General features: G+C 35.6%; 1 protein-coding gene across 3 annotated transcripts in view; it reads left to right on the forward strand.

Annotated features, from left to right (window-relative positions):
* Positions 1-26,188, forward strand: part of LOC149571065 (granule-bound starch synthase 2, chloroplastic/amyloplastic-like) — a 202,631-nt gene extending 176,443 nt beyond the window's left edge. For all 3 annotated transcript variants that reach the window (XM_089812644.1, XM_089812643.1, XM_089812642.1), the window contains one exon: positions 24,585-26,188. In XM_089812644.1, coding sequence (XP_089668770.1) covers positions 24,585-25,538 — 954 coding nt within the window. In that variant the 3' untranslated portion in view covers positions 25,539-26,188. The remainder of the gene's footprint in view (positions 1-24,584) is intronic.
* Positions 26,189-27,244: the final 1,056 nt, after the last annotated feature.

The raw sequence follows: 27,244 nt of genomic DNA on the forward strand, positions 1-27,244 counted from the left end.
TCTTTGTCCTCAAGGATTCTGAGTACTGTTGATGTGTGTTTTATGATCCACCAAACAGTAGAAAAAAATACCAAAATATCTTATCCTCTCTTGAACAAAGTCCCTTGTATGCTAAGATTGCTAGAAGATCATATGAGGACTCCAAGGTTCCTTCAATGTCAGATGTTGACTATGGATAGGCCCAGTGGTTAATGTGATTTGTTGATGATCACAATGGGCCTTATGTTTTTTTATTCGAACTCATTTCAAGTCATACTGGATGTGGGAGCTATCTAATGGTTTTGTAATAAAGTACTTTTTGGGTTTTCATGGAATATGCAAAAATGAAATAGGATAGGGTTCAGGAATTCTATTATAACCCTAAGGGTAGTGATGACAATAAATTTTACTCTGGTGGACAAATTCCTCAATTTATTGAGCTCCACTTCACCAAGTTATACTACAACTATGTGTGAACAGGTGCAATCTTCAAGGGTTATGCCAAAAGATGTTCAAACCACCACATACTCCATCATAAAGAACAATGTATATGAACGCTAGAAGTTAAACATATGCATGAAATAGGTTCAAGCTAACTTTGTAGAACGTTTTAGAATCACTAAAATGTCAAAAGTATTAACCAAAGGAATCCATCAATACACCATCATATTCTCCATTACAATCACAACACTTTAACTAAAGTAACTTAATCTAAATGAGGGAATTTAAAAGAACAAGCAATTGCCAAGACACATCAAGTGTTCACCAAGCTTCAATGAAAACTCTATTATCTTTGTAGCTCATAGCAACAATCTTAGAAAATCCTTTCTTTGCAAATATGGAGTGAGGCCTTTATATAGGTCCTTGATTACAATAGATGGCCTAGATCACAATAACCAATGGCCCAGATTGTGCCACATCAACCCTAATTAGGGTTAGGGCAAAGAAAAAGAATCTACATTAATGTAGCAAGTTATCCACTACTTTAGTGGGTAATAATTTAATAAATGCCCACTACGCATGCCAATCTAGAGGGGAGCAAGGTGCAATAAATGACCACTAAGTATGCCCATTATGCATTAAATGCATCTATCCTTGATTCCCCTGTTTGAAGGCATGGAATCGATCCAACACTATCTCCAACTCTTCTATACTGATGCTTGATGCCGATTCTTGTTTGAATTCTAGAACTGCAATTGCTCTTTTCGCTTTTCCCAAGCTTTCCTCCAAATCTGGTAGTAAGTCCTAAGTGGTGTGCATTGTATTTGAGAAGATGGAGAAGTTCTCAAAATCATCTCTTTTATAGACATTGAGTTGAAAGAATTCCTTTAACTTGACTTTCAAATTATTTGTTGTCATTTCATCTTCCACCAATCTTTGTGATAATAAGGAAGCAAGAGTATTGGATACCCCTTGTTTGATGTTGTCAACCACCTTTTTCCATTGAGTGGACTCCTTGGTGAAGCTCTCAAAAATTTCCTTAGCAATGATCTTTGCATTGTAGCATCGAAGAAAATCAGACACCCCCCTCATTGATAACTCGACCATCAATCAATGCTTGCTTTGGGGTCTCCATCAGATTCTGAATGTCGGAAATCATTTCATCTTGGTAAATATGTTCATCCTCCCATGATTCCTCCATGCATTGGATCCTGGAGAGTGCAACTAATGCCCTACTATGTACTTGTACTAATTCTTTTGCATGTTTGAAGGCTTCTTGCTGAATTCCTTCGACCCAAACCTTTGCACCTTAAGCAGTTCATTTGATCCTGTCAATATCATCTAATGCTTCAGCTGAAACACATGTCAGAGGGGCAAATGATGGACCTTCCTCTCTTACTGGACGAGGCAAGTTGTTGATGTATTGGCACAAAAATTTGAGTTCTCCTTTCTGTTTTTGGTATCCATCTTCTAGCTTCTTTAGTCTATCCTTCAAAGCCTATATAGAGTCATCAAATTCTTCTAATATTTGTTCCCGTGAGGCATGACCAAGATTTATTTCTGTAACATGGTATTCATCAGGAGCAATTTGATTTTTTATCTTGTTGACTGTAAGAGTTGCAATTTGCAAGATTCTAGACCCTGATTATCCTCTCACAACTTTAGTGAATCTTTTTGCTTTCCCTTGCTCTTCTGATCGGTTTTCTCGGTCCAAAGTTTCTTGTAATTCAATTGTCGGATCAACCTCCTTTTGTTGACTCATCTAAGTTTGTTGCCTCAACCATTTTGGAATGGGTATACTTTGGTCCCCTGGAATCACCAATTGCTCTTTCCTATGGACTACTTGAATGTCGATCTCCTCTTCACCTCCTGGAATATCCACTGTTTCTTTAGGAACTATAGCTTCAAAGTTTGGAAGATGTATTGCTACTGCAGGAGCCTCTTCCTCTAGTGGACCATCTTTGGCCTCCATCATTTCTCGCTCTAAGATTGTAGTGGGACTTTCCTCTGTAGCTATATCTTAATCTCTTCCTCTCCCTTGCACAAATTTTTCATAGGCATTTATGCTTAGTCTATCAAGCATTGGCCTATCCAAATTTTCCTCTTGCTCAAATCTCCTTATGCTTGTCTCTACTTCTTGCCTTTCAAATGTTTCTATCTCTTGAACACTGGGAGTGCAACTCAGAGAATAGGGAGCATTTCCATGTTTTTGTTTCTTGTTTTGAGGCTCTTGGATGACTTTTTGACTCCTAGGATGCTTCTCTCGAGATACCTCTTTCCTTTTCTTAGTTCCTACATCCTTTGATGGAGTTTCTCTTTTTTCAACAATCCCTTCAGATATTTGTCTCGATCTTTCATCCTTGATTCGTCGGTGACCAAGCAACCTATTTGTGAATCCATTGGCTGGTTCAACTAATTTTTCAAGCTTACGCTCAATCCACCATTTTGTAAATCCAAGACTGGCTTTGAAAGAACATCTAGATCTACGACCTCTTTTCTTTTCCAATCATATAGCTGAACTATCATTTCTAGATTGAATCCTTTTCGCATCACATTTGGATCTTCCTCCATTTGATTAGGGACCTAAAATATGTTGCATGCTCTGATAATGTCAATGGTGTTCTAGAATACATCCTCTTTCTAATCTCGTTCTCATCCGCAACATTTGCCCAAAAATCCTTGAGTTGAACTTTATGTAGGTACTTTGATCCCGCTACTGATGTGATCTTGTTGTAGGGATCAAAAGCAGGCCTTTTCGGATAAAGCGGAAGACAAAAGAAGTGGAGCTCATCTAATGATCCCTCTGCAGCCTTCAAACATGGGCATACCTCAGTTTTTCCTTCTCCTATGGAAATTTGGAACTGCAATCCCAACTTCTTCCCTTTCTAGATCTTGTCATAGGCTGTAAGTTGTCAAGTAAGCTCTAACAAGACCATCTTATCCGTTGGGTACCTAGGAAGTTTGTATGGCTCTAAGGAAAATCGTTGAACTCGGATGTATGAAAAGGTAGGAAATTGGATGAACCAAGTGCCATAATCTTCGACCAACTTCATCACACCAACTGACAATCTCATATGTAGTCTCTTTTGCAGTATTCTCACTATGTGCATGGCAAAGGCATCATTAACCCTTATGTAATGATCTTTTGAATATAAATGCAACTGTGGGTAGCATTCATGAACTTTTAGGTGTTGGGTTCCACTTCCAATCAGTTGTTTGCATTGTAGTCCATCATAATTCATCCTCCGTGCCAGTATGTAAATGACGTAAGAGCTCATGTAAAATTTTCTTTTGCGCTCTAGATTCATCAATTGTTCTTTTAGGTTGTCACTTATGAGCCCAACCCAATCTAGCCTGTCACCTTCTTTTGTCACCTGCTCAACGAAGTACCACGTCCAAGATTCAAATCTATAAGAATGGGGCATGCCAAATATGTGACTCAACATCATGATCATGTCACTATACTCCCTCTACAAGTCAAACCATACTATTTCCCTAGGAATCTTGGAATGGTGCGATCTATTCTTTTTCAACCATATTTTGTTGATTACTTCCTCACAGAAATGGACTCCAAAGGTGTAGATTCTAAGTGCTTGGTCCTGTGTTTTCATGACCATCCTCGGGGAGAAGGAATCCCAAATGCTTTAGAAATGGATGCCAGAGAAAAGTTTGCAAGAATATTTCGTTAAGAATCCCTGATGGTTTTGTCCCTAGGACTATAGTGTTTGGTGTACTCCACGATCAACTTCGGATGCTGAAAGGAAGGAGGGAAACTAGCTGCAACAACAATTCCGGTCCTCACAATTCTAGTAGATAGGTGTGTAGGATGATGGTCATTGTATCCAAACATTCTCCAATTAAACTCTTTCAAATCAAGGCCGTGGAGGCTTGTATCTCCAATTTCTGCCCACTTTGACATGATTTTAGATTTAGGGTAGAATCCTCTCCTTTCATTCTTTATCAGCTGTCCTCGCATTTCTCCTGTTCCTCGAGGTTCTGCCATTCTTCCTTGCTTCAAACATAAAATGTCCATATGTAAGAATATGTAGAAAAAACATAAAAAGTAGACACAATTTCTCCGAAGGACAAAGATTTTGGAACTTTGTCGAAATTTCTAAAATTTTCTCAGTATTCACGAAGATTTCTCCAACTCACTAAAATATTTCTTTTTGATGAAATTTGGAATCTTGCTTTACTAATTTGAAGAAAACTCCTTCTCTCTCTTCAATGCTCCGGAAACCTCCTTCCAAACTTTCAAATTTTTTGCTTCTTTTCTCAATTTGCTCTTCAAATTTCTGTGTGAGAGGAATGAATGAATGGGTTGATTATATAAGTTGTCCCTTGAAAAACTGCCATTAAAGTTGTAGGCTAAAATTAGGCAGCTGCTTTACTTGGCCACCAAGATTCCCATTTCTGTGTCACTTGTCGCTTTTTTCCTCATTTTTCAAAAGGTTGCCATTTTCATGCTTTAAACTTTAGGATGAAGTTAAGTCTTGATTTATCCAGTTTTTTGATTTTTTGGAAATTAATTAATTAAATATCAGTTGAAAATAAATATTTAATTAATGTTCATGTTTTAATGTAAAAATTAGATTTTCTTTCAGCTTTTTCTCCAATATTTCTTTTGGATTATTTAAAAAAAAAAATCAAAATAAATATTAATAAGAATTATTATTAAATCTTTTCATGTAAATCTAATAAAATGACACACAAAAGTCCACGTTGAAAAAACATTTTAAAATCCAACTTTTCCATCCTTGAGGAATTTTCTTACTTTTTGCCTTTTTCGATTCCAATGGATTTCTTTCCAAATTTTTCAATTTTGGAATTTCTCTACAATTCCAAAATTTCAATTTTTTTTGAATTTCCCATTTTTTCAAATTTTTGAGTTTTCCAACATTTCCAAATTATTCTCATTTGGATTCTCCACGATTTTCACAACTTCTAGAATTTCTCAAGTTTTGAAAATTTGGATTTCTTGTGTTTTTCAAAATTTCCAAATTCTATCGTGTTTTTCAAAATTTCAAAATTCCCACGGATTTTCAAGTTTCACCATGGTTTGGATTTTTTCAATGTTTTCCCTTTTTACTATCCAAGATTGCCCCCAAAATTTAAAAAAAATATAAAAAATCAGATTATTCAAATTTTAAACTTTTTCAACCTTTTGAATTTTCTCAGTTTTTTTTTGTTTTTTAAAATTTCCAATTATTGGAAAAATTTGGTAGAAATGTGGTCCAACATTATGGGAGAACGAAGGGTTTAAGGGAATCATGAATTCTCATCCAAACGAAGAAAATTCCATGGAAAGGACAAAACTCGTGCATTGTGAAGGGGATTTGAGTTTGTCCAAGATTCCATTCCATAGGACAAAATCCACAACCTTACCAAAATTGTGCTCCATAATGTGTGGAGAGCGGGATTTTCAAAGCTCTCATGGATGTTGTCCATGTCAAAAAAAAAAATTCCTCCACTATGTCCAAAGTGTGCTCTGTGAATGGTGGAGAGCAAGGTTTTTAAGTAGTGAAGGATTCACATCCTTTGGAGGAATCCATGATAGGTGTAAATATGTGCTCCTACTTTGGTGGAGAGCACAGTTTCAAGGAGGTCAAGGATTTTCGCCCATAACGAATAATTCAAAGAGGTCAAGGATTTTCATCCACAACAAACAATTCCATGAGCACAGCAAAATTATGCTCCAAGGTTTCGGGAGATTGTAGTTTGGAAGGGGTCATGGATTTTTTATATTTGACCAATCCATCCCATTTGTTGACTTGTGCTCCATGCATGACGGGGGTTTCCACGGTGGGTCACATTGCTAGCTTGTTGCTTCATGTAATATCGGAAAGAAAAAATCCGAAGGTGGGGATTAAAAATGTTTGACTGTCCATTCTATGCAATACAATACAATTCATACTAAAAAGGAATCCATGGTCGGACAGGCCAATAACTCATTCATTATCCAATATCAAACAGGAAACTACCAAATATGTGAGGGGATTCGATGAAATGGGCAGTGTTATGACAGACGGTCACAACAAGTATGTTCACGTTTTCTCAGAGACATTTCTTCAAAATCTTTCTACAAGCCTTTTGAATTTCACTTTTGCTTCCAATTTGCTCTTCAAATTTCTAGGTGAGAATAGAAGAATGGAGTAGTTTGTTATATAAACCCTCTTCATTAAAAGTTGTCATTATGATTATGAGTTAATTTTAGGCAGTTGTTTTACTTTGTTTCCAAGATTCCATTTTGGAAGGGCTTTTATACCACTTGTCGTTTTTCTCCCACTTTTCAAAACAACAGCCAATTTGATGCTTTTAGCTTCATGAGGAACCCATGTTATGATTAAATCCTAATTTGATATTTTTGGAAATTAATTGATTACAAATCAATATTTAATTTAATTTTTTGATTTAAATGCAAAAAATCATTCTCTTTTAAATCTTTTCACTTATTGAATTTTTTTGAATTACTTTGAAAAATAATCAATTAAATATTAATAAAATTATTATTTAAATTTTTAATGTAAATCCAAAAATCATGTGCACTTTCACAAAAAAAGTCATTTTAATTTTCCAAATTTGTTCATTAAATAGTGATAAAAACAATATTTTAAAAAAAAAAAAACACTTTTGTTTCATCCCATCCATCTTTCAAGAATTCATTCAAAAAACTCCAAGTTTTTACTTTTTTCTATTTTTCAAATTTTTCAAATTTCTTTGAGATTTTCAAACTTCACCATTTTGGATTTTGCATCTTCACATCTTTCAAAAACTTCGGAACCTCCTGGATTTTCATGAATTTCTCCATTGTCAAAGAATTTTCCAAATTTTAACTTTTTAAAAATTGTTTAAAGAATTTTCAATTTTTTTTATTTTGGCCGGGTTTTAAAGGTCTTGTGGATTCTCATCCATGAGAGATGTTCTATGTTAGGGTCAAATCTGCGCCCGAGGATAGAGTGTTGGTAGGGTTTTGGGCTCGTGGATTTTTCTATGTTGGACGAAACCCGCAACACTATTGAGAGTGCGCTCCACATTATGTGGGCATTGCAATTTTGGGGAGAGCGTGGATTATAACTGTTGTGGACAAATTCCATGACTCGTGGGAATATGTGCTTGGGGTATGCAGAGAGGTGGGGTTTATGAGGGGTCAAGGATTCTTGTGTGCATTGACTATTCCTTTTTGAGCATTGAATTGTGCTTCGTAGTTGACAGGCTTCCACAGTGTATCTACTTTGAACTGCGCTCCACTTGATTTGGGGTGTCCACGGCAGATATAGTTTTTGCTTCTTCATGAACATATGTTGCCGTAGATAGGGGGTCCCTTGAGAAATGGGCAATGCTATGCAAATCATCCCAACAAATATCATCTTTCTTACAATAGCAACATTAGAAATATGAATTTATTGCTGGTAATCATTATTTGAGCACTCAATGCTTCAAACCTTCTCAAGCCACTGTTTAGTGGTTGGGCCCACAAAATATTATTTAACCCAAACTTTAAAAGTATGAATACTTATTTGTATAATCATTGCGCTTGAATTGGTCACAATTAAAATTTGATGTCTTCAACCATAAATATTACTATAGAGTTCATTCTTCTAGAACATTGGATGTAGATAACCCCATGATCAAAGGCACGATAAACCCCTCAAAATAACTCCTCCACAGTTATCACTCACTCTGATACCATGTTTTTGTGGTGCTCGTTATTCGTTAACCACTGGCTTTGATTTGCACTCCCAACTATAGACAATCGGCTTCCCTGAGCACTGCTTATGCTCAATAGATCCGATTGTGTGATATATATTCTCTATGAAGAGAAGAAGATTTATTCTTCCTTTATACCATTTGTGGTGCCCCTTTACCATGGGACACCACTCTTCGAAGTGCCTCCAATTTTATATTATTAATATAAATATAATAAAAATTATATTATTATACAATGTAATAATATTATCTTAGAATAATAATATAATAATTATATAATTTAATTATATTATCAAGCAACAACCTATAACACAATGATAAGTTGTGCACCTCTTAGCAGGAGGTCTTGGGTTCAAGTCTACCTTCTAGGCAAAACGTTAACAAAGAGGAACCTAAATCCTATGATGACCAATCCTAGGGTTTCTAAGTGGTCTTGTTGAGCTAGAAGTGATGCATTTGCACACACTTAAGCTAGCAAAGGGTAAACATGTTTTGATCCATTATATGATTCTCCTCCCCTTTTGAGTTTTGTTTTCTCTCTCCACGATAGCTTAAGGTCGACTAACCAAAGATTCTGAGTTCAAAATAAGTTTTATCCTTGAAATGTTTGTAACATTTCACCCGTGGAGTCGCCAGATGTTGTGATCACAGATGATCCCTCCCCATTTCAGGGGACCCCTTTTGCATAGATAATGGAACAAATGGGTGGCCAGCTTTTCACCATGGATCTCATTTCTTGGGGAGTAATTCAACTCATATGAAGATGGTCAAAATCCTTCGGTCCCCCTTTTATTTGCTGTAGTTTGTGAATGATAGAGAAAAGTAGTTTGGCATCAATCCACCATGTAAGTCCCTTTGTTATGTCGTGAATTCTATTTGGGGCAAGCACAAAATGGAGTCCGACATGCATGGATTGCATTTCGATGCATAATTTGGACAGTCAAACATGAAAAGTCCCCGACCTCCTAAAAAGCCCACTCTCCCATTTCCTTGGAGTGTGCTTTAGCCCATTGCAAGGAAAGCCTCCAAATGAACAAAAATTCTTGACCCCTTCCAAATTGTGCTCACCACACAATGTGAAGCACATTTTTGAATATGTCAAGGATAGCAACCAAGGGATTGAATTCCTTACCTAGGCCAAACCGCGCTTTCCTCACTTTATGGAGTGCATATTCCACTATGACATGGATTTCTTCCACAATGAACAAAACCTTTACTCCCTCAAAAGTCCGCTTTGTTTGATTTGTTGGATGCACTTTCCATCCCATCGCGTCTTTTCTTTCGTGGATTGGGTTCCATGACCCCCCCTCAAACTGTGCCTCCTACCTTGTTGGGAGCACACTATTGGCATTGTTGTGAATCTTGTTCAACACCAAGAAAATTCTTGATGGGTATAAAACTCGGCTCTCCTTCATACCTTGTGTACACTTTAGCCTTGCACGTGGATTTTGTCCAAGACAGACAAATTCTATGTATCCCCAAAAGCTTGTCCAAGATTTGGCCTCCAGCGCACTTTGCCAAATATCTCTTCGGGACCAATTATTTCACTATCCAAAAATCCCAAGACTTGAAAAAATTGAAAAAATCAGAAGATGGGGAAGTCGTAAAAAAGTTCTTTTTTTTTTTTTTGGAAAATTGGAAAAATCCCAATGCTGGAAATAAATAAAAATAAAAAACTTGGACAGTTTGAAAATTCGAATGTGAAAATTCCGAAAAGTAAAAATTGCGAAATCCAAACGGGCAAAAAATTGAAAATTTGGAAAAATTAAATCTTGTGAAAATTTAGAAATTGTGGAAAAAATGAAATGGAGAATAAATTGGAAAAAAAAGCTTGGAGAAAACTCTTCAAAGATCAAAAAGTACAATTTAAAGCATTCAAATTTGGGAAAATAAAAAAATGACTTTTGAAGAACACAAGATGTTTTTTGGTTTAACATAAAAATTAAACATTAATTTTAATAATATTCAATTCATTTTTTTTGAAAAGTAATCCAAAAAAAGAAAAATGGTGAGAAATTGAAAGAAAATTGTTTTTTTTGCATTTAAATCAAGAAAATTGATTAAATATTGATTTTTAATTAATATTTAATTAATAAATTTCCAAAAAAATCAAAATTGGATAAATAATGACTTTACTTGATCATGAAGTCAAAGGAATCAAATTGCAACCTTTTGAAAAAGATGAGAAAAAGTGACAAGTGGCACAAAAGTCATTCCAAATTGGAATCTTGGTGACTAAGTAAAGCAACTACCTAATTTTAGTCTATAGTCTTAAAGGCATCTTTTTAGAAAGGTGGCTTATATAAAAAAACCATTTCATTCTCCTTCTCACATAGAAATTCGAAGAGAAATTTGAGAAGACCAAATTGAAATTTAGAGATCTTGTGAGAAAGATTTTCGAAGAAGTTTCTTTGATATATTTGTGATTGTTGAGGAGAGAGATAATAAATTTTCTTGGAGTTTGTGAAAGAGGATTCTTAGCTTGATTAAAAAGGAGCTTTTTTAGTGAGTTGGAGAAATTTGCATGTTTCTTGAGAAAAGTGCCAAAGGTGAATTCTGAGGAGAAAATCCAGAGACATTGGCAAAGTCCCAAAATCTTCCTCTTTAGGAGAAATTATTCTTGTTTTATTATGCTTTTTTCATATTCTTACATATGAACATCTTTTTTGTGGGAAGGAGGAATGGTGGCAGGTCGAGGAACAAGAGAGACACAAGGACAATTGTTAAAGAATGAAAAGAGAAGATTCTAACCTGAATCCAAAATCATGTCGAAGTGGGCAAAAATTGGAGATACAAGCCTTGGTGGCCTCGATTTGAAAGAGTTCAATTAGAGAATGTTTGGTTACAATGACCATCATCCTACACACCTGGTCACTCGAATATGAGAAGTGGAATTATTGCTGCAGCTAATTTCCCTCCTACCTTTCAGTATCTAGAGTTGATTGTGGAATGTGTCAAACTTTATAGTCCCAGAGACTCAACAATCAAGGATTTAGATGGAAACATTCTTACAAATTTTTCTCCAACATCCATATCTGAGGCCTTTAGGATTTCTTCACACCCTAGGATGGTGACAAAAACATAGGAGTAGGCACTTAGAGTCTACACAACTGGAATTCAGTTTTGTGAAGAAATAGTTAACAAAAAATGGATGAAAAGGAATAAATCACATCATTCCAAGATTCCTAAGGAACTAGTATGGCTTGACTTGCAGCTGGAGTACAGTGACATGATCATGATGCTTAGTTGCATTTTTGGCATGCCTCATTCCTATAAATTTGAATCTTGGACGTGGTAATTTGTTGAGCAAGTGGCAGGGGAAGGTGATAGGATAGATTGGGCTGGACTCATAAGTGATAACTTGAATGAACAATTGATGAATCTAGAGCACACAAGAAAGTTTTACATGAGCTCTTATTTCATCTATATGCCAGCACAAAGGATGAATTATGGACTAAGATGCAAGGGAACGATTAGGAGTGGAACACAACACCTGAAAGTTCATGAATGCTACCACAATTGCATTTGTATTCGAGGGATGATTATGTAAGGGTTAATGATGTCTTTGCCATGTGCATAGTTAGGACGTTACGAAAGAGGCTGCATATGAGATTATCAGTTGTTGCAATAGAGTTGGTGGAAGATTATGGCTCTTGGTTTATTCAATTTCCCACCTTTTCATACATCTGAATTCAGGGGTTTTCCATGGAGCTATACAAATTTCTAAGATACCCAATGGATAAGACGGTCTTATTAGATCTTACTTGACAACTCACAGCCTATGACAAGATTTAGAAAGGGAAGAGGAAGTTAGGATTGCATTTCCCAATTTCTATTGGAGAAAAGAAAATTGTCACATGCCCATGTTTGAAGGCAGCAAAGAGATTGTCAGATGAACTTCACTTCTATCGTCTTCCCCTTTATTCGAAAAGGTCTAATTTTGATACCTACAACAAGATGACATCAGTAGTGGGATCAAAGTACCAGCATAAAGTTCACCTTGAAAAGTTTTGGGCAAATATTGCGGATGAGCACGAAATTAGAAAGATGATACATTCAAGACCATTGTTAAGCATTGTTAGAGCATGCAACATATTCCAAGTCCTTGATGAAATGGAGGAGGATCCAAATGTGATGTGAAAATGATTCAATCCAAAAACGGAAGTTCATCCATATGATTCGCAAAAGAAAGAGGTCACAGATCTCGACACTCTTGGATTTTAGAAAGTGGTGGATTGAGCGTAAACTCACTAAACTAGTTGTGCCAACAACTGGATTTACATATATATTAATTGGTCACCAACCACTTGGGGATAAAAGACCAGGGTGAATAACCGAAGGGAGTATTGAAGAAAGAGGAACTCCATAAGGTGTAGAAACCAAGAAAGGGCAAAAGGTAGCTCAAGAAAAGCATCCTAAGAGTGGGATAGATGTCCAAGAACCTCAACAAAAGAAGAAGAAATTTGGAAATATTCCCTCTTCTCTAAGTCGCACTCCCAGTGTTCAAAAGATAGAAACATTTGAAAGGTAGGAAGTAGAGACAAGCATAAGGAGATTTGAACAATAAGAAAATTTGGCTAGGCTAGTAAATGACAAATTGAGTATAAATGCCTATGAAAAATTTGTGCAAGGGAGAGAAAGAGATCAAGATAGAGATACGGAGGAAAGTCTCACTGCAATTTTAGAGCAAGAAATGATGGAGGCCGAGGCTGGTCCAGAAGAGGAAGAAGCTCTTGCCACAACGATATAGATTCCAATTGTTGAAGTTGTAGCTCCTGAAGTGACGTTGGATAGTCTAGGAGGTGAAGAGGAGACTAACATTCAAATAGTCCAAAGGAAAGAACAATTGGTAATCCCAAGAGACCAGAGTATACCCATTCTCAAATGGTTAAAGCAAAGAATTTAGAAGAGCCAACAAAAGGAGGTTGATTTGGCAGTTGAATTGCAAGAAATTTTCAATAAAAAAAAACCAATCTGAAGAACAAGAGAAAGCAAAAATATTCTCTTAGGTTGTCAAAGAAGAATCAGGGTCTAAGATTTTGCAGATTGCAATTGCTACAGTTGACAAGGGTAAAGGATTAGATCACTCCAGATGAGTACTATGTCATGGAATTTAATCTTGGTCATGCCTCCCGCAAGCAAATCACAGAAGAATTTGATGACTCTACTCGGGCTTTGAAAGATAGGCTGAAGAAGTTTGAAGAAGGTTATCAGAAACATAAAAGAGAAACCAAAGCCTTGTGTTAGTACATTAACAACTTGCCTCATAGTTAGAGAGGAAGGTCTATCATTTGTCCCTCCAACAGGTGTATTTGCTGAAATAGTAGATGATATTGATAGGATCAAGCGGACTACTCAAGGTGCGAAGGTTTGGGTTGAAAGAAATTTGGAAGAAGAATTCAAACATTGGGAAGAATTCGTGCAAGTGCATACTAGTGCATTAGTTGTACTCTCCGGGATCTAGTGCATCGAGGAATCATGGGAAGATGAGCATATTTACCAAGATGAAATGATATTTGATATTCAAAATTTGATGGATACCCCAAAGAAGGCATTGAGCATATCAGCGAAGGGGATGTCTATGATTTCCTTCAATGGTATAGTGCAGTGATCACAACTAAGGAAATGTTTGAAAGCTTCACCAAGGAATCTGCATGATGGAAAATGGTCGTGGATAACATCAAGCAGGGGGTGTTCGATACAGTTGCATCCGTGTTGTCACAGAGATTGCTAGAAGATGAAATGACAACGTATAATTTGAAAGTCAAGCTAGAGGAGTTCTTTCAGATGAATGTTTTCAAAAGAGATGATTTTGAGAACTTCTCCATCTTCTTGAATACCATGCACACTACATAGGATTTGCTACCGAATTGGGAGGAAATTTTAGGAAAGGCGAAAGAGCAGTTGTAGTTTTGGAATTCAAGCAAGAATCGACACCAAGCATCAACATAGAAGAATTGGAGCCAGTGTTGGGTCGATTCCATGCCTTCAGGTGAGGGAGTCAAGGATAAATGCATTTAGTGCATAGTGGGTGTTTTCAGTGGTCACTTATTGCACCCAACTCCCTTCCCAAACAAGCTTGTGTAGTGGGCATTTATTACCCACTATAGTAATGGATTCCTTATTGCATTAATGTAGATTTCTTTTCTTTTCCCTAACACTAATTAGGGTTGATGTGGCACGATCTAGGCCATTGGTTATTGTTTTCGTTTGATTTACCCATTGTAATTGAGGATCTATATAAAAGCCTCACTTCTGATTTGTAAAGGGAGGATTTTTTGAGATTGTTGCTATGAGCTACTAAGATAATAGAGTTTTCATTAAAGCTTGGTGAATACTTGATGCGTCTTGGTGCTTGCTTGTTTTTTTAAATTCCCTCATTTAGATTAAGTTTAGTTTAGTTAAAGTGTTCTGATTGCAATGGATAAGATGATGGTGTATTGATGAATTCCTTTGGTTCATACTTTTGATGTTTTAGTGATTCTAAATCATTGTGCAAAGTTAGCTTGAACTCTTTTCATGGATATGTTTAACTTCTATCATTCATATACATTGTTCTTGTAATGTCTCCATTTTTTTGTCAGAATTAGAGTTTAGAGATTAGCCTATTATTGTGATCCTCTTAGGCTAATTATTGTGGATAGAGGGTCTTCTGAGGCAGTGGCTTGGCTTGGGAGGGTCTTGTCTTCTCCACAACTCAGTAAGTTACAGGTTGGTCTTTGTTTGGCTCCGATTGGACTTTGTTTGGGCTAAGTTTTGTGTACTTACTATTTGTGGTAAGTCGGGTGTTGATTGAGATGGACCCTTTCTATTTATGGAAAGTGTATTTGGTTGCATGGGAAAGTAACAGTTGTGACTCCTATTTTGGGAGATATTATAGTTTTAGTGGCCAAATTATTATTAAATCTTAAAATGGCTTATTATAAAGTTATAATTTAACTTTATAATTTCACTTAAGTTGAGGGTTGAGTCATCATTGGAAGGGGCCATTTATTTAATTAATTATAAGCCGAGTTAAGTATTAAATACAGAGGGGCAAGGATGTTATTCATTTAAAAGAATCTAATGGAAACTTTGAATTAATGTTGTGTTGGTGAAGCTTCTTGAGTGGAGTTTCGTTTGGGAAACAAGTGGTTTTTGGAGACTATAAATATGGGCTCATTGTGAAAGGAAAGGTATCCGATTGATTATTTTCTTTTCTTGCTTGTGAAGAGTTTTTGAGTTTGATGATTTTGTGCCCTTGTTGAAGTATAAGGGTTTGGAGCTGAGAAGTGCTTTGTGATTCACAGCTGAGGTATTGTGTATTAAATATCTGAGATTGTTTAGTCTACTTCTCTGCTGTGGCATGTGGTTTATGAGAAGACAGGTCTTTGCTGAAGAGGTTAGGTGATTGTGGAATCTACATCCAATTCTGTGTTGAGGTATACAAGATTTGTTTGATTATTTTTGCCAACCAGATTTGGGCATTTTCCTTTCTGTAATACTGTAACTTGGAAGGCCAGTAAATCTGCATTTAGATGTGTCAGTGTGTCTTGCAATTCTAGACACCAATTCTGCTACTGTCGGGTGAGTATTTACTTTGCATTCTAGGTGTATTGGCTGGGTGTTTGGATGCCCAGAATTTCCTCGCCTGTGGTGTGAGGTTCCCAGAATTTCAAATGTCATTATTATATATTGCTGGGGAATTGTTTAACCTGCAAATTGGGTGTTTTATCACTGCTTTTTGGGAGTAGTTTCAGCTGCATTTTCAGACATTACTATCTCTGTTTGGAGTGTCCTGAATACTGAAATTTTGACAGCTAGTAGCAGTAATTGATGAGCCTGTGGTTGGGAGTTAATTTTTCTTCCCTTTGATCTGATCTGGACTGCTTGCTATCATTCAGACAGGCCCGGTGTGAGTTTCCTCCTTGTGAACAGCAGCAGTTGTGTGGGAGAAATTACAAGTAAATGTGTGCATTTTGAGCCTGCTGCAATTCATGTGTGCACTCACAGTCTACTATGATTTGGAGCTGCTAATTAAGACCAGGTTCCTTCTGTAAATTTTAATTGTGAAGGCAAATGAAATGTGTTTGTATTGAGAATATTTGTATAGTTTGCAAACTGATCGAAATTGTGCACTGCTGCAAGTGGCATTGTTTCTGGATTTTCTTGCATATTGAATAATAGTTTGCTAGATCACGAGCAATTGTGATGTACTAATTATAGCATTGAAATAAAGTCATTAGTGGCGAAGAAATAATATGTGAGTTCTTAATTGCAAGCTTGAGCATATTTTTGATGGTCGACTTAGTTGTGGAAAGTCTGGAAATTTTAGAAGGATCTTATTTCTAGTACTGAGAGCCAGCTGGGCTCTTTACAGTTATTTATGATGGTGTATAAGGTGGTTTGAATTTTTTTTGCATAACCCTTGAAGATTGCACCAGTTCACGTGTAGTCGTAGTATAACTTGGTGAAGCGGAGCTCGATAAATTGAGAAATTAGTCCACCAAAGCACCATTTGTTGTCATCACTTCCCTTAAGAGTAGAATAGAATTCCTTAACCTCACTGCAAAACCTTTAGATAGCTCCATCCATTATGGATTGAAATGGATCTGTGTAAACATACGCAAGGCCCCTTCTGATCATCAACAAATGACATCAACCACCAAGCTTACCCACAGTCAAGACCTGACGTTCAAGGAACCTTGGAGTCATCATATGATCTTCTTTAAATCTTAGGATACACGAGACTTTGTTCAAGAGAGGATAAGATATTTTGGTATTTTGTTCTACTCTTTGGTGGGTCATAAAACACAAATCAATAGTTAGTAAACTAAAAATGACATAAAATAAATTAGAACATTATGTTGAGGTTTTGGTAGCTTTAGTAGGATAAACCTATGAGAGCAAAAAGAAATTAAATACAATTACAATGATTCACATATATATCAAGAGAGGATAAGATATTTTGGTATTTTGTTCTACTCTTTGGTGGGTCATAAAACACAAATCAATAGTTAGTAAACTAAAAATGACATAAAATAAATTAGAACATTATGTTGAGGTTTTGGTAGCTTTAGTAGGATAAACCTATGAGATCAAAGAGAAATTAAATATGATTACAATGATTGACATATATATAGACACACACCTATAATTAAGTTTTCCATTATATTAATCATATTGATGAATAGACATGTCCCATAAAGGGACATGTTTTTTCTCTTGGTTTATTCCTCATACAAATACAAGATGACATTGCCATTTAGAAAACACATACCACATAAAGGCATTGCTATTTCATTTGCAGCAATCCCGGAAAAACAACACATTAGAATCTAGATAATGTAAAAGGAATTAAGATAAAATAAGGGATCGTGAGGCTCCATAGAGGTTAGTTATGTCATTTTTATTAGACCAAATATCCATTATATACCCCTAAAATAGTCTTAAAACTGATTTAATATGCTTGCATCATGAAGGATATCATTGACTATTCGCTCCAAAAATAATGAGATAAGTATTTTCTTTATTACATCTTGAGATTTACATTTATTTGCTTCTTGTGGTCTCTCTCTTATTTGTATTTTTATATGTACTATAAGAGCTATTTGCCTTGATCTTTCCTTCAAGAATGTTCTTGCAGGAAAAGGGAGATTGATATCAGATTCAGAGGTAGTTTGACACTTCTTCAAAGATAAATTTGGATGAGGAGCTCAGATGATTGATATTTAGGAGGAGTTTGAAAGTCCTTATGTCTAACAATGTGATTTTAATGGGCCTACCCCTTGTGTACATCATGAGGAAGTGACGAATTCCAAATGATGTCACTTGTATTTGTAGAAGTTATTGAAAGATGACGATCTTATAATAACTTACTTTTCTATTATGATGGATATCTTATGATATCTATTAGGTCATGATTGTACCTTGCATGGTGGATGTTTATATGGCAAGCAGGATGAGAATGTGTGTTCATATACCTTATAAACTTTTTTTTGAGCACATGGTGAATGTTATGCATATTGATATTTTGGAAGGCCATTACACAGAGTACTTGGTGAATATTATGCGTCTTGATGTTCCAGGAAGGCCATTACTCACAGTATTTGGTGAATAACTTGCATCTCAACATTCTGGAACCATTACTCAGAGTATTTGGTGAATACCATTGATATTTTGGGAGACCAATACTCATGATATCATATGTGATATTGAACATTTTTGAGCAATTGGTGAATATCATGTATTTTGGGAGACCAATACTCATGATATCAGGTGTGATATCAAAACTTTTTAATTACTTGGTGGATATCGAATGTCAATATTCTTGGAGACCAAGACTCATGATATCAAATGTGATATCAAAACCTTTTTTGAGTACTTGGTGAATATCATGTGTTGATATTCTGGAAGATCAATACACGTGATATCAAAATGGTGGATATCTTCTGATCAAAGATATCTTTAAAATTTTCCATATGTAATGTTACCAATGGTGTAATACATGTCATGTGTTTATCCTCCCTAGCTAAGAGGGAGTGTTGATGTTTTGGTAGCTTTAGTAGGATAAACCTCTAAGATCAAAGAGAAATTGAATATGATTGCAATGATTCATATATATATATATATATATATATACACACACACACACACACACACACACACACACACTCACCTATAATAAGTTTTCCATGATAGTAATCATATTGATGAATAGACATGTCCCATGAAGGGACATGTCTCTTGTCTTTGTTTATTCCTCATACAAATACAAGAGGACACTGCCATTTGGAAAACGCATACTACATAAAGGCAATGCTATTATGTTTGCATCGATCTCGGAAAATAACACATTAGAATCTAGATAATGTAAAAGGAATTAAGATAAAAGAAGGGATTGTGAGGCACCATAGAGGCTAGTTAGGTCATTTTTATTAGACCATATATCCATTATATGCCCCTAAAGAAGTCTTAAAACACATTTAATCTGCTTAAATAACTTATAGAATCATAAATATTTTTAAAAATAAAGACAATTTCTCTACGAGCCTCAAACTTGCATTTTCTCTACTTCTAGGGCTAGAATTTGGCCCTTGGAGAGGAACTCAGGTTCGTCTATGGCTAGCGGATTCCTCCACGCCTAGAAGAATCATCTCTTGCCTTGGGTTTTACTTTTTCTCCCAATAGAATTCTTCATTGATTCATCATCCCTCCATTCATATACAGTTTTAAGGAATTTGGTCAAGTTTGATTATGTTTCATGCAAGGCACAAATGGAGGCACTAGGATGAATTTGGATTCATCTCACTTCAATTTTCTCAAATTTGCAACCTTCATATAAGAGTTTGCCAACGCCTTGATATTTTTGTAATTTTCAAGTTCTTTATTTGCCATTCATGTAGTTTGGGGGGTCACATCAATGTTTTTTGTCAATCTAAGGCCAAGGTGGAAATAAAGGTATTGAGAGGAATTGTGATCGCTTAAGAATAGGTAGATTCCACCCTGCCTTGAGCAATTTTCATTGTGGCCCTTTCAATCATTTCACTTGCACTTCACAAACTCCCCAACTGCTAGCTTCTATTTTTAGATATTTCTCTATCAAATCGCCTTCACCCTTGCATTTCAATTGCCTTCATCATGGCTGCGGAATTCCAAGGTAGGAGAGAAAATTTATCTCCTTCACATTTCAAACCCCTCAATATTGCTCAGCCACCTTGATTTTGCCTGAAACTCGCAACCCTTATTGCGAAATGGACTTGTTTTGCCCTTTTGATGTCTTTTCAAAGCTATATTTGAGAGTGAAAACTTTGGGGAGTTTTGATTCCTCTAGAGTTGGCTTAATTCGACATGCTAAGAGGAATTTTCCTCTTGGGCATGCCTTCTCCTCACTTTGTCTTGGATCTGATTTTCATTTTCTCTTGAATATTTGACCTCAAAAAAACACCCTACATGCTTATCTAATTTCCTCAGAACTTTACTTAAGGGTTGAATTGAAGGGGAGGAAAGGAATTAGTACAATAAAAAGGGGGTGGAAATTAGGCATCTCAGAGGACTTTGGATTCCTTTAGGGAAGGCAGGATCTTCCATGCTCAAAGTAATTTCCTCTTTTTACAACCTCACCTTAGAAAACATTGTTCTTGCATTTTCTCTCACCTTTTGTCATCAAAATGGACTTGGAGCTTGCTTTTGCAAGGGTTGGAATTTTGAAGGGCCAGAGGAGTTTTCCTTTGGGGCAGGTGGAATCTGCCATGCTCATAGGAATTTTCCTCTTTGATAACTGTTGTCCATGCTTAGTCATTTTCTCAGCTCAGAGAGGGAGGATTTATATAAAATATAACCTTTAGGTCTATATTTCACATAAATATTGTGATGATGTTTGTGATGGGTTTTAGCCTCATAGGAGTTAGAACAAAGAATCTACAGTTTGGGAGTTTTCAAAAAAATTCTAACTTGTCCAAATTTTAGGATTTAGTATACCTTCAACAGTGTTACCTCCCACACCCTTTCTTGACTTTCTAAGGTCAAAGTGAGTTTGGAACAAGGATTTTCTAATGATTCTAACTCGTTTCCTCACAAATCATTTGGTTTCAATTCTATATCCTTGACTAGCTTAGCCAACTCTCACTGACATCCTTGACATACTTAGCTGCCCTAACATGCCAAAACTCATCTTTCGAACTTGGAGACTTTAAAATTTCTACCACCTAAAACTATTCCTTCCACTAAAGAAAAAAGAAAGGCTCCCCATTTGCAATGGGATGATGGTGTGAAAACCTCACAATAGATCCTTTGTTTATCAACAACTTAATCTCCAAGGGAACACATTCTAATCACATCCAAAATATTGACCATTATAGTCATTGTGAATTGAGGCTCATTGATGGTAACTTCCTTAACCTGTGTTATAACATCACATGACAATTCCTTTTCAAAACTAACTTGACTACTAAAACATCATATGTTGTATATGTTATTAAGGTTGTGTATGCTCCACGGTTGGCGAGATGGAATTTTGAAATCACTAATGTGTGCTAGAAATTACTAATTTCAATTTTCGTTGTAGATTAGATACAAACAAAGATCATCTGTCTTGAAGTTCTAACAATTTCCATTCTCAATCACTATTTGTCTGACCATTCTTTGATTTGATAGTTGACTGTTTTATAATCATTTTGGTAATGTTAGAGTGCCTCTTAGATTCTTGAAGACTATCATTGTTTTGCAAGTAAATGAACAACCTTTGTAATTTTTTAAGATAATATTTGAGACATTCTATCAAATAGTTTACATGCATTATCTATTCTTATCTTCGTAAATTTTGTGCACCCTCTATCCTTTGAAGGATCTTCAAATCTTGCCCAAAGCTCCCTAATTGGCACAACTAGAGGTGTAATGAAAAAGGTCATAGATTTTGGCTTTGCAAATGGTAAATGCATTAATTTGAAAGTTTCTAAAGCCTTTCAACAATCATTTCATGCCAATACGGCAAGCATTGCATTCCATGAGAAAAACTCCTTTGAGGCATTCCATTCGATAAATCACGTCTATGCACGTGCTTCTACTGGATTTCCATATGTTTCTTTTAAAGAAGATTTTTTTTTGACAATGATAGTTTCTTTGGTAGTTATAATTACACTTCATCTTTGTTTAACAAACTTGAATTCGCTAGGCTTTGTTTCACTATTGGGTCTTTGGAGGAGTTGCCAGTTAATGCAAAAAACCTTCTAATGTTATCTTGGCCTTGGTGTTTGAAGCAGAGTGAGTAGTATGGAGATTTATATCCATAATTGGTACGTTATGAACTTTGAAAAAGTGCCAACTTAGAGAATTTGTAACTTCCCATTCCTAATTTCCTCTTACAACATTTTGAGCTAACAATCTTTGACTAGCATTTGAAATATTGTTCATAATCTCACAAAATCTCATGATCTTCTTTCATCGACAATAAAATGATGTTAAAATTAAATTTGAAAAACTTAGTAAAACAACCAATTAACAATATTAGTTCCTTTTATTAATATAAATATATCAAGGCCTTGGCCGTTTACCGATAAAAAAAAAAAACAATATTAGTTCCTTCCTATCATTGGAAATAGACTCCATAACTTAACAGTTCCTTGATAAAATGTAGAAACTTGCCAATCATACTTGGATGTTCATAATGAACTTGATGATTTTTGAAGATGAAACATATGTCAACCAACTCACTAAAAAATTCAAAATAAATGCCTTTGATTGAAACCATACGACAACCAATCTTGAAAACTCTTAAGAAACATAGGTATTTGACCAGCTAGGTAATGGATTTAATACAAAAATCTAATTTTGGGTAGTTGAAATTGGGGGTAATAGAAGGTAAGGACAAGCTCTAAGATTTCAGACTTGCTGTTTTAGGACCTAACATTGCCAACAAGTTTTTCCTTCATCTTGCTTATTACCTGTAAAATCATCTCCAATATTTCATAACAAACATCCATATCTCAAGCAATCTACACTATCTTGGAAGTATCTTGAATGTTGCCACGAGGATCCCTGGGCTGATAGTTTTAATTCTCCCAAATTGAAAGGCTAGGATGTCTTGAGCCTTGACCTATATTCCAGATACCCTTGGGATTCATGTTCGTCCAAGACGATTGGTAACTTAGGAAACAGTCCTAATGACCTTTCCCTTGAAAATATTGCTATTCTATGTGTGATGGTAGCAGATTTTCACAATATTACCCCAAGCTTTTGGCAGGGGAATGGTAGGGGACAATGATACAAATTTTGGGGGCCAGAAAGGGGATGGATATGTATAAAAGGAAAATTTTAAAATATATTAGGACATTTGAATGATACATATGATAAAACAGATAAAGCATTTATCATATAAATTATAGATCCTTAATACATAACATTTGTATTGAATGGGAGTTGACATGAGAATCAAACAAATTATCAAATGCCAAAACTTCATTGCTTTTATAATTCATTGTCAATATGCACGTGATTTAAAAAAAATAGTATACAAGTTACAATAAAATGCTCGAAGGCTGCAAATTTCACTTGCAAATTTGCAATATAAAATTGCAAAGACAAAAAAAGTTTCATTTTATTTCCTCATTTAGGGTGAGCTGGGTGTGGGGGATTGTTGGCACATGGAGTTAATATTCTTTATGCGGCTTTGATTAGACAGTTGATGACGAGTATTACCACAGTGAATTGTATGCATGTGGTGCAACCTGAAGGTCGGGGATTTGCAAGGGGGCTGGGTTTAGCCGCCTTGCCCAAGCTGAAGCCAGTTTTGGTGAAGCTGTTATGTCAAACAGAAATTTTCTTTTAGGACTCACTATTTTATAATGTTAACCTTTGCCATCCCTTTTAGTTTCCTGGCACATCCCTGGAGCATCTGGGAAATGAGGATGCCCTAAAAGTTGCTAGGGATGCACCCTCTGATTTCCTTGATGATAAATCAAAAGAATGAGAAACAAAGAACAAATTGCAAGACATTGTATGCCATTTCCACACGATCTCAGACTATTGAACATAAAGGAAAGTATCATGTGAATAAAAATCAAACAAGGTGGAAAGCTATCTGATATAAAGTGGCATGTGTTGACACCTTAGTTACTTGGAATAAACCATCAGTGGAACAACAAACATTAGCAAGGTTCAAATGACCAAAACTATGGGAAAAATAAGAAATAAAATTTACTTTAGATGAAAAGTGACAGAAATCAGAAAGCAAGTCAGCCAGAGCTAGAAAATAAAACAAGGAAGTACATTGTTCCTAACTCCGATAAGAGTTTGGTATGTTGTAGCAACAGAAAGGATAAAATATTTTTTCAAATCAACTGTCAGAAAAAGTATATAGCAGATTGGATCTCTTTCATTTGTTCCTGGTTAAGGTGCTTAGCATCTGGTATCCTTGAAATCTTAACTTTGTGGAACATAACAGTATTTTATGTGAAGACACTGTCTTCATATTCTACGATTGTCTGTATCCATGAAGACATCAAGGAAAAATAACACAGGAGACTGTATTTCAGTTGAATTTGTTTTTTTGCACATTTTAACAAGTAATTCTCTGTAGTACAAGCCTTGGAAGATATTAAGCTAATTATTTAATTGTCAAATTTTGCTGTTCGACTGAGCATCTAACCTGTAATTTCTCAAGTTCATTGTTAAAGTATGTATCTGCCTCTTTTTGAATAGCACTTACCTCGTAACATTAATTTGAGTATTATTTTTCTCTGATGCAAAACATTATAGCTTTCTGTTAATTCTCTCTTCCATTTCATGTGGGATTAGATGGGTTGAAGTCATTAACTCTCCATTTTAGGTCTGTTATTGATGATCGATAGTGTTTGTACACTTATCACATTTATCAAACTGATCCTTGAAATATTTCTTTTGCAAAATGAGATTTTGTTCCTTTGCATACTTCAAATTGTTTTAAAAAAGTCATGGACAATATTCATCTCTTAAATTTGCAGGGCCGGGGTCAACTAGATGATTTCCAATTGCTAACTTTGCCAGATCACTATCTTGAGAAGTTCATGCTTGAAGATCCTATAGGAGGAACACATTTGAATATTTTCATGGCTGGCTTGAAAACTGCACATCGTCTTGTGGCGGTCAGCCATACCTATGCTTGGGAATGTCAAACACAGGAAGGTGGGTGGGGCTTACATGATGTGCTCAAAGAAAATCGATGGAAACTCAGGGGAATTGTAAATGGAATTGACAGTGAGTGGAATCCAGAATTTGATGTCCATCTGATTTCTGATGGATATGTCAACTATTCATTAAATACACTTGAAACAGGCAAGGCTACATGTAAATCAGCATTACAGAGAGAGCTTGGCTTGCCTGTACGCTCTAACGTCCCATTAATCAGTTTTATTGGTAGATTAGATCAACAAAAAGGAATTGATCTCATTGCAGAGGCCATGCCTTGGATGATGGAGCAAGATCTACAGTTAGTGATGTTGGGTGCAGGAAGAAAAGATTTGGAAATGATGTTGCACTCCTTTGAAGTTCGGTATCGTAATAAATTTCGTGGATGGGTTGGATTCTCTGTTAGAACATCTCATCGTTTTATAGCAGGAGCAGACATTCTACTGATGCCATCGAGATTTGAACCTTGTGGACTAAACCAACTGTATGCAATGCAATATGGTACCATTCCTGTTGTTCATGCTGTTGGTGGGCTGAGAGATACTGTCAAGCCATATGATCCATTTGCAAATTCTGGCACTGGGTGGACATTTGAATCTGCAGAATCATCAGCATTGGTCCATGCACTTGGGAATGCCTTGCAGACATATCGTGATTTCAAACAAAGTTGGCTGGCACTCCAGAAATGTTGTATGAATCAAGACCTTAGTTGGGACAATGCTGCACAACAGTATGAGGAAGTTCTTCTTTCTGCAAAATACCAATGGTGACTCAATCAACACAAGCATGACTGGAAATAGTAGCATGTGCTTAGTTCTATACCATTCGTTGAGATATATACTCTGTTAGTATGCAGCTCTTAACATATAAATAACAATAATGGGAAAGAATTTTCCCAATTAGTATTGTTGGTGAATCACTTTCTAGAGACTTGTACCCAGTGATGAAGAGATGGTCTGATTCCAATTCCAACAGCCAACATTCCAATACATAGACGGCAAATCATTAATGAGCATTTCACATCATTATCATAGCAAGCACCTGCAGAGATTGTCAGCGACTCCTAACTTCACTTGATTTTGCATCTATCCATTGTAGTTTTGGAGCAAGTTTTGCAAGCATGGTTTAACTCTTCTAACCAGACCAAAAGGAATATGTTGTGAAACAAATATTATAGAGCTGTATATCCTCAAACATGATCCCAAATATATATCATTTGTTATTACATAAATTCAAAATATTCTTGACCACAAAGAAGGTTATCAGTGCCACTGGTGGTTCGCATTCTATAAATTGTTGTAGACTTGATCAGTATATGCACTGAATCTGATTACAGAGGAAGTATATCATACAGTGCGGCTTTAAATATTGTTTGGCATTTTGATCATTATTGCAGAAATATTCTCAGGCTTTTCAGTAATCCTTTTTCTTTTTAGTTTAATCAATTTGTTAATCACCCTTCCAGGCTTTCTCTGAAATCTTGGCAAGGACAATTTAGTTTGTGAAATTGAACTGGAACTAAATTTTTGTAAAGCAAGCATCAAATGAAATCACAACCTTCTGGCAATGTGGTTATTCTCTTTATTTTTGTCATTCATGTAACACTTCCAGCAAAGTTTTCCCTTGTTGAAGATTGTCATTTTATGCAACAACTAAAACAAATTTGAAAGTTCTAACACTCATGAAGGAATTAAAAAAGAACATAACAATATTCTTGGTTTTTTTCTTTATATAATTTTTTTTCAGTGAAACTTTATATTTATATTAATAATAACTGGTTCAAAAATGGCTCCTGGAGAAAAGAACTAGAAAAGAAAAACTCCGGTCATTGCTTGATACAAAAAGGATGTAGAAGAAGAAAGACTGCATCTAGAGAGAGTATCTATCAACACTAATTTATATAATTAACAGTCTGCACTGAGGATTTTAGTAGTTACATCTTGCAAACTCCTTACTGTACAAAATATGATCACATTAGTCCTCGCAATTGACAATAGCATAAGCCATGAAATCAATCAATGCCACATCATAAGTAAATAGCAATCCTATATTTTTGGGATGCAAAATTGATTTCAAAACATTTTCTAATCCAAATTTACTTAGGATGCAATTCTTTAAGGCGGGCTTCAAGATCTATTTTTATGGAGTGTAAGGTCCCTTCAAGTAAAAAAATTGCTACACAATGAAGCCAAATCTTTTCTTCAAAAGTAGCGGCCCCAACTTTTTAGAATTGCAGATTTGAGAGAGTTGAAAAGGTGAAGGACTAAATTTTTTTCCACCAACTCAGAATCTTTTTTCCACCTATGAAGGGACTTTTATAGAACATAAATATTTAAGCACAAATTGCACTACAGAAATTGCACCTTTAACAACTTAAATCTTTGAACGGATATTTTTTGAAGCAATATTTTTATTATGGTGAAGGTGATATTATTTGAAAAGAGTCGGCTGCTTTTCAAAATCAAAGGTCTATATT

Source organism: Cupressus sempervirens, chromosome 2, assembly GCF_028749045.1.
Source record: "Cupressus sempervirens isolate cs-2001-9-10 chromosome 2, ASM2874904v1, whole genome shotgun sequence".
Lineage (NCBI taxonomy): Eukaryota > Viridiplantae > Streptophyta > Pinopsida > Cupressales > Cupressaceae > Cupressus > Cupressus sempervirens.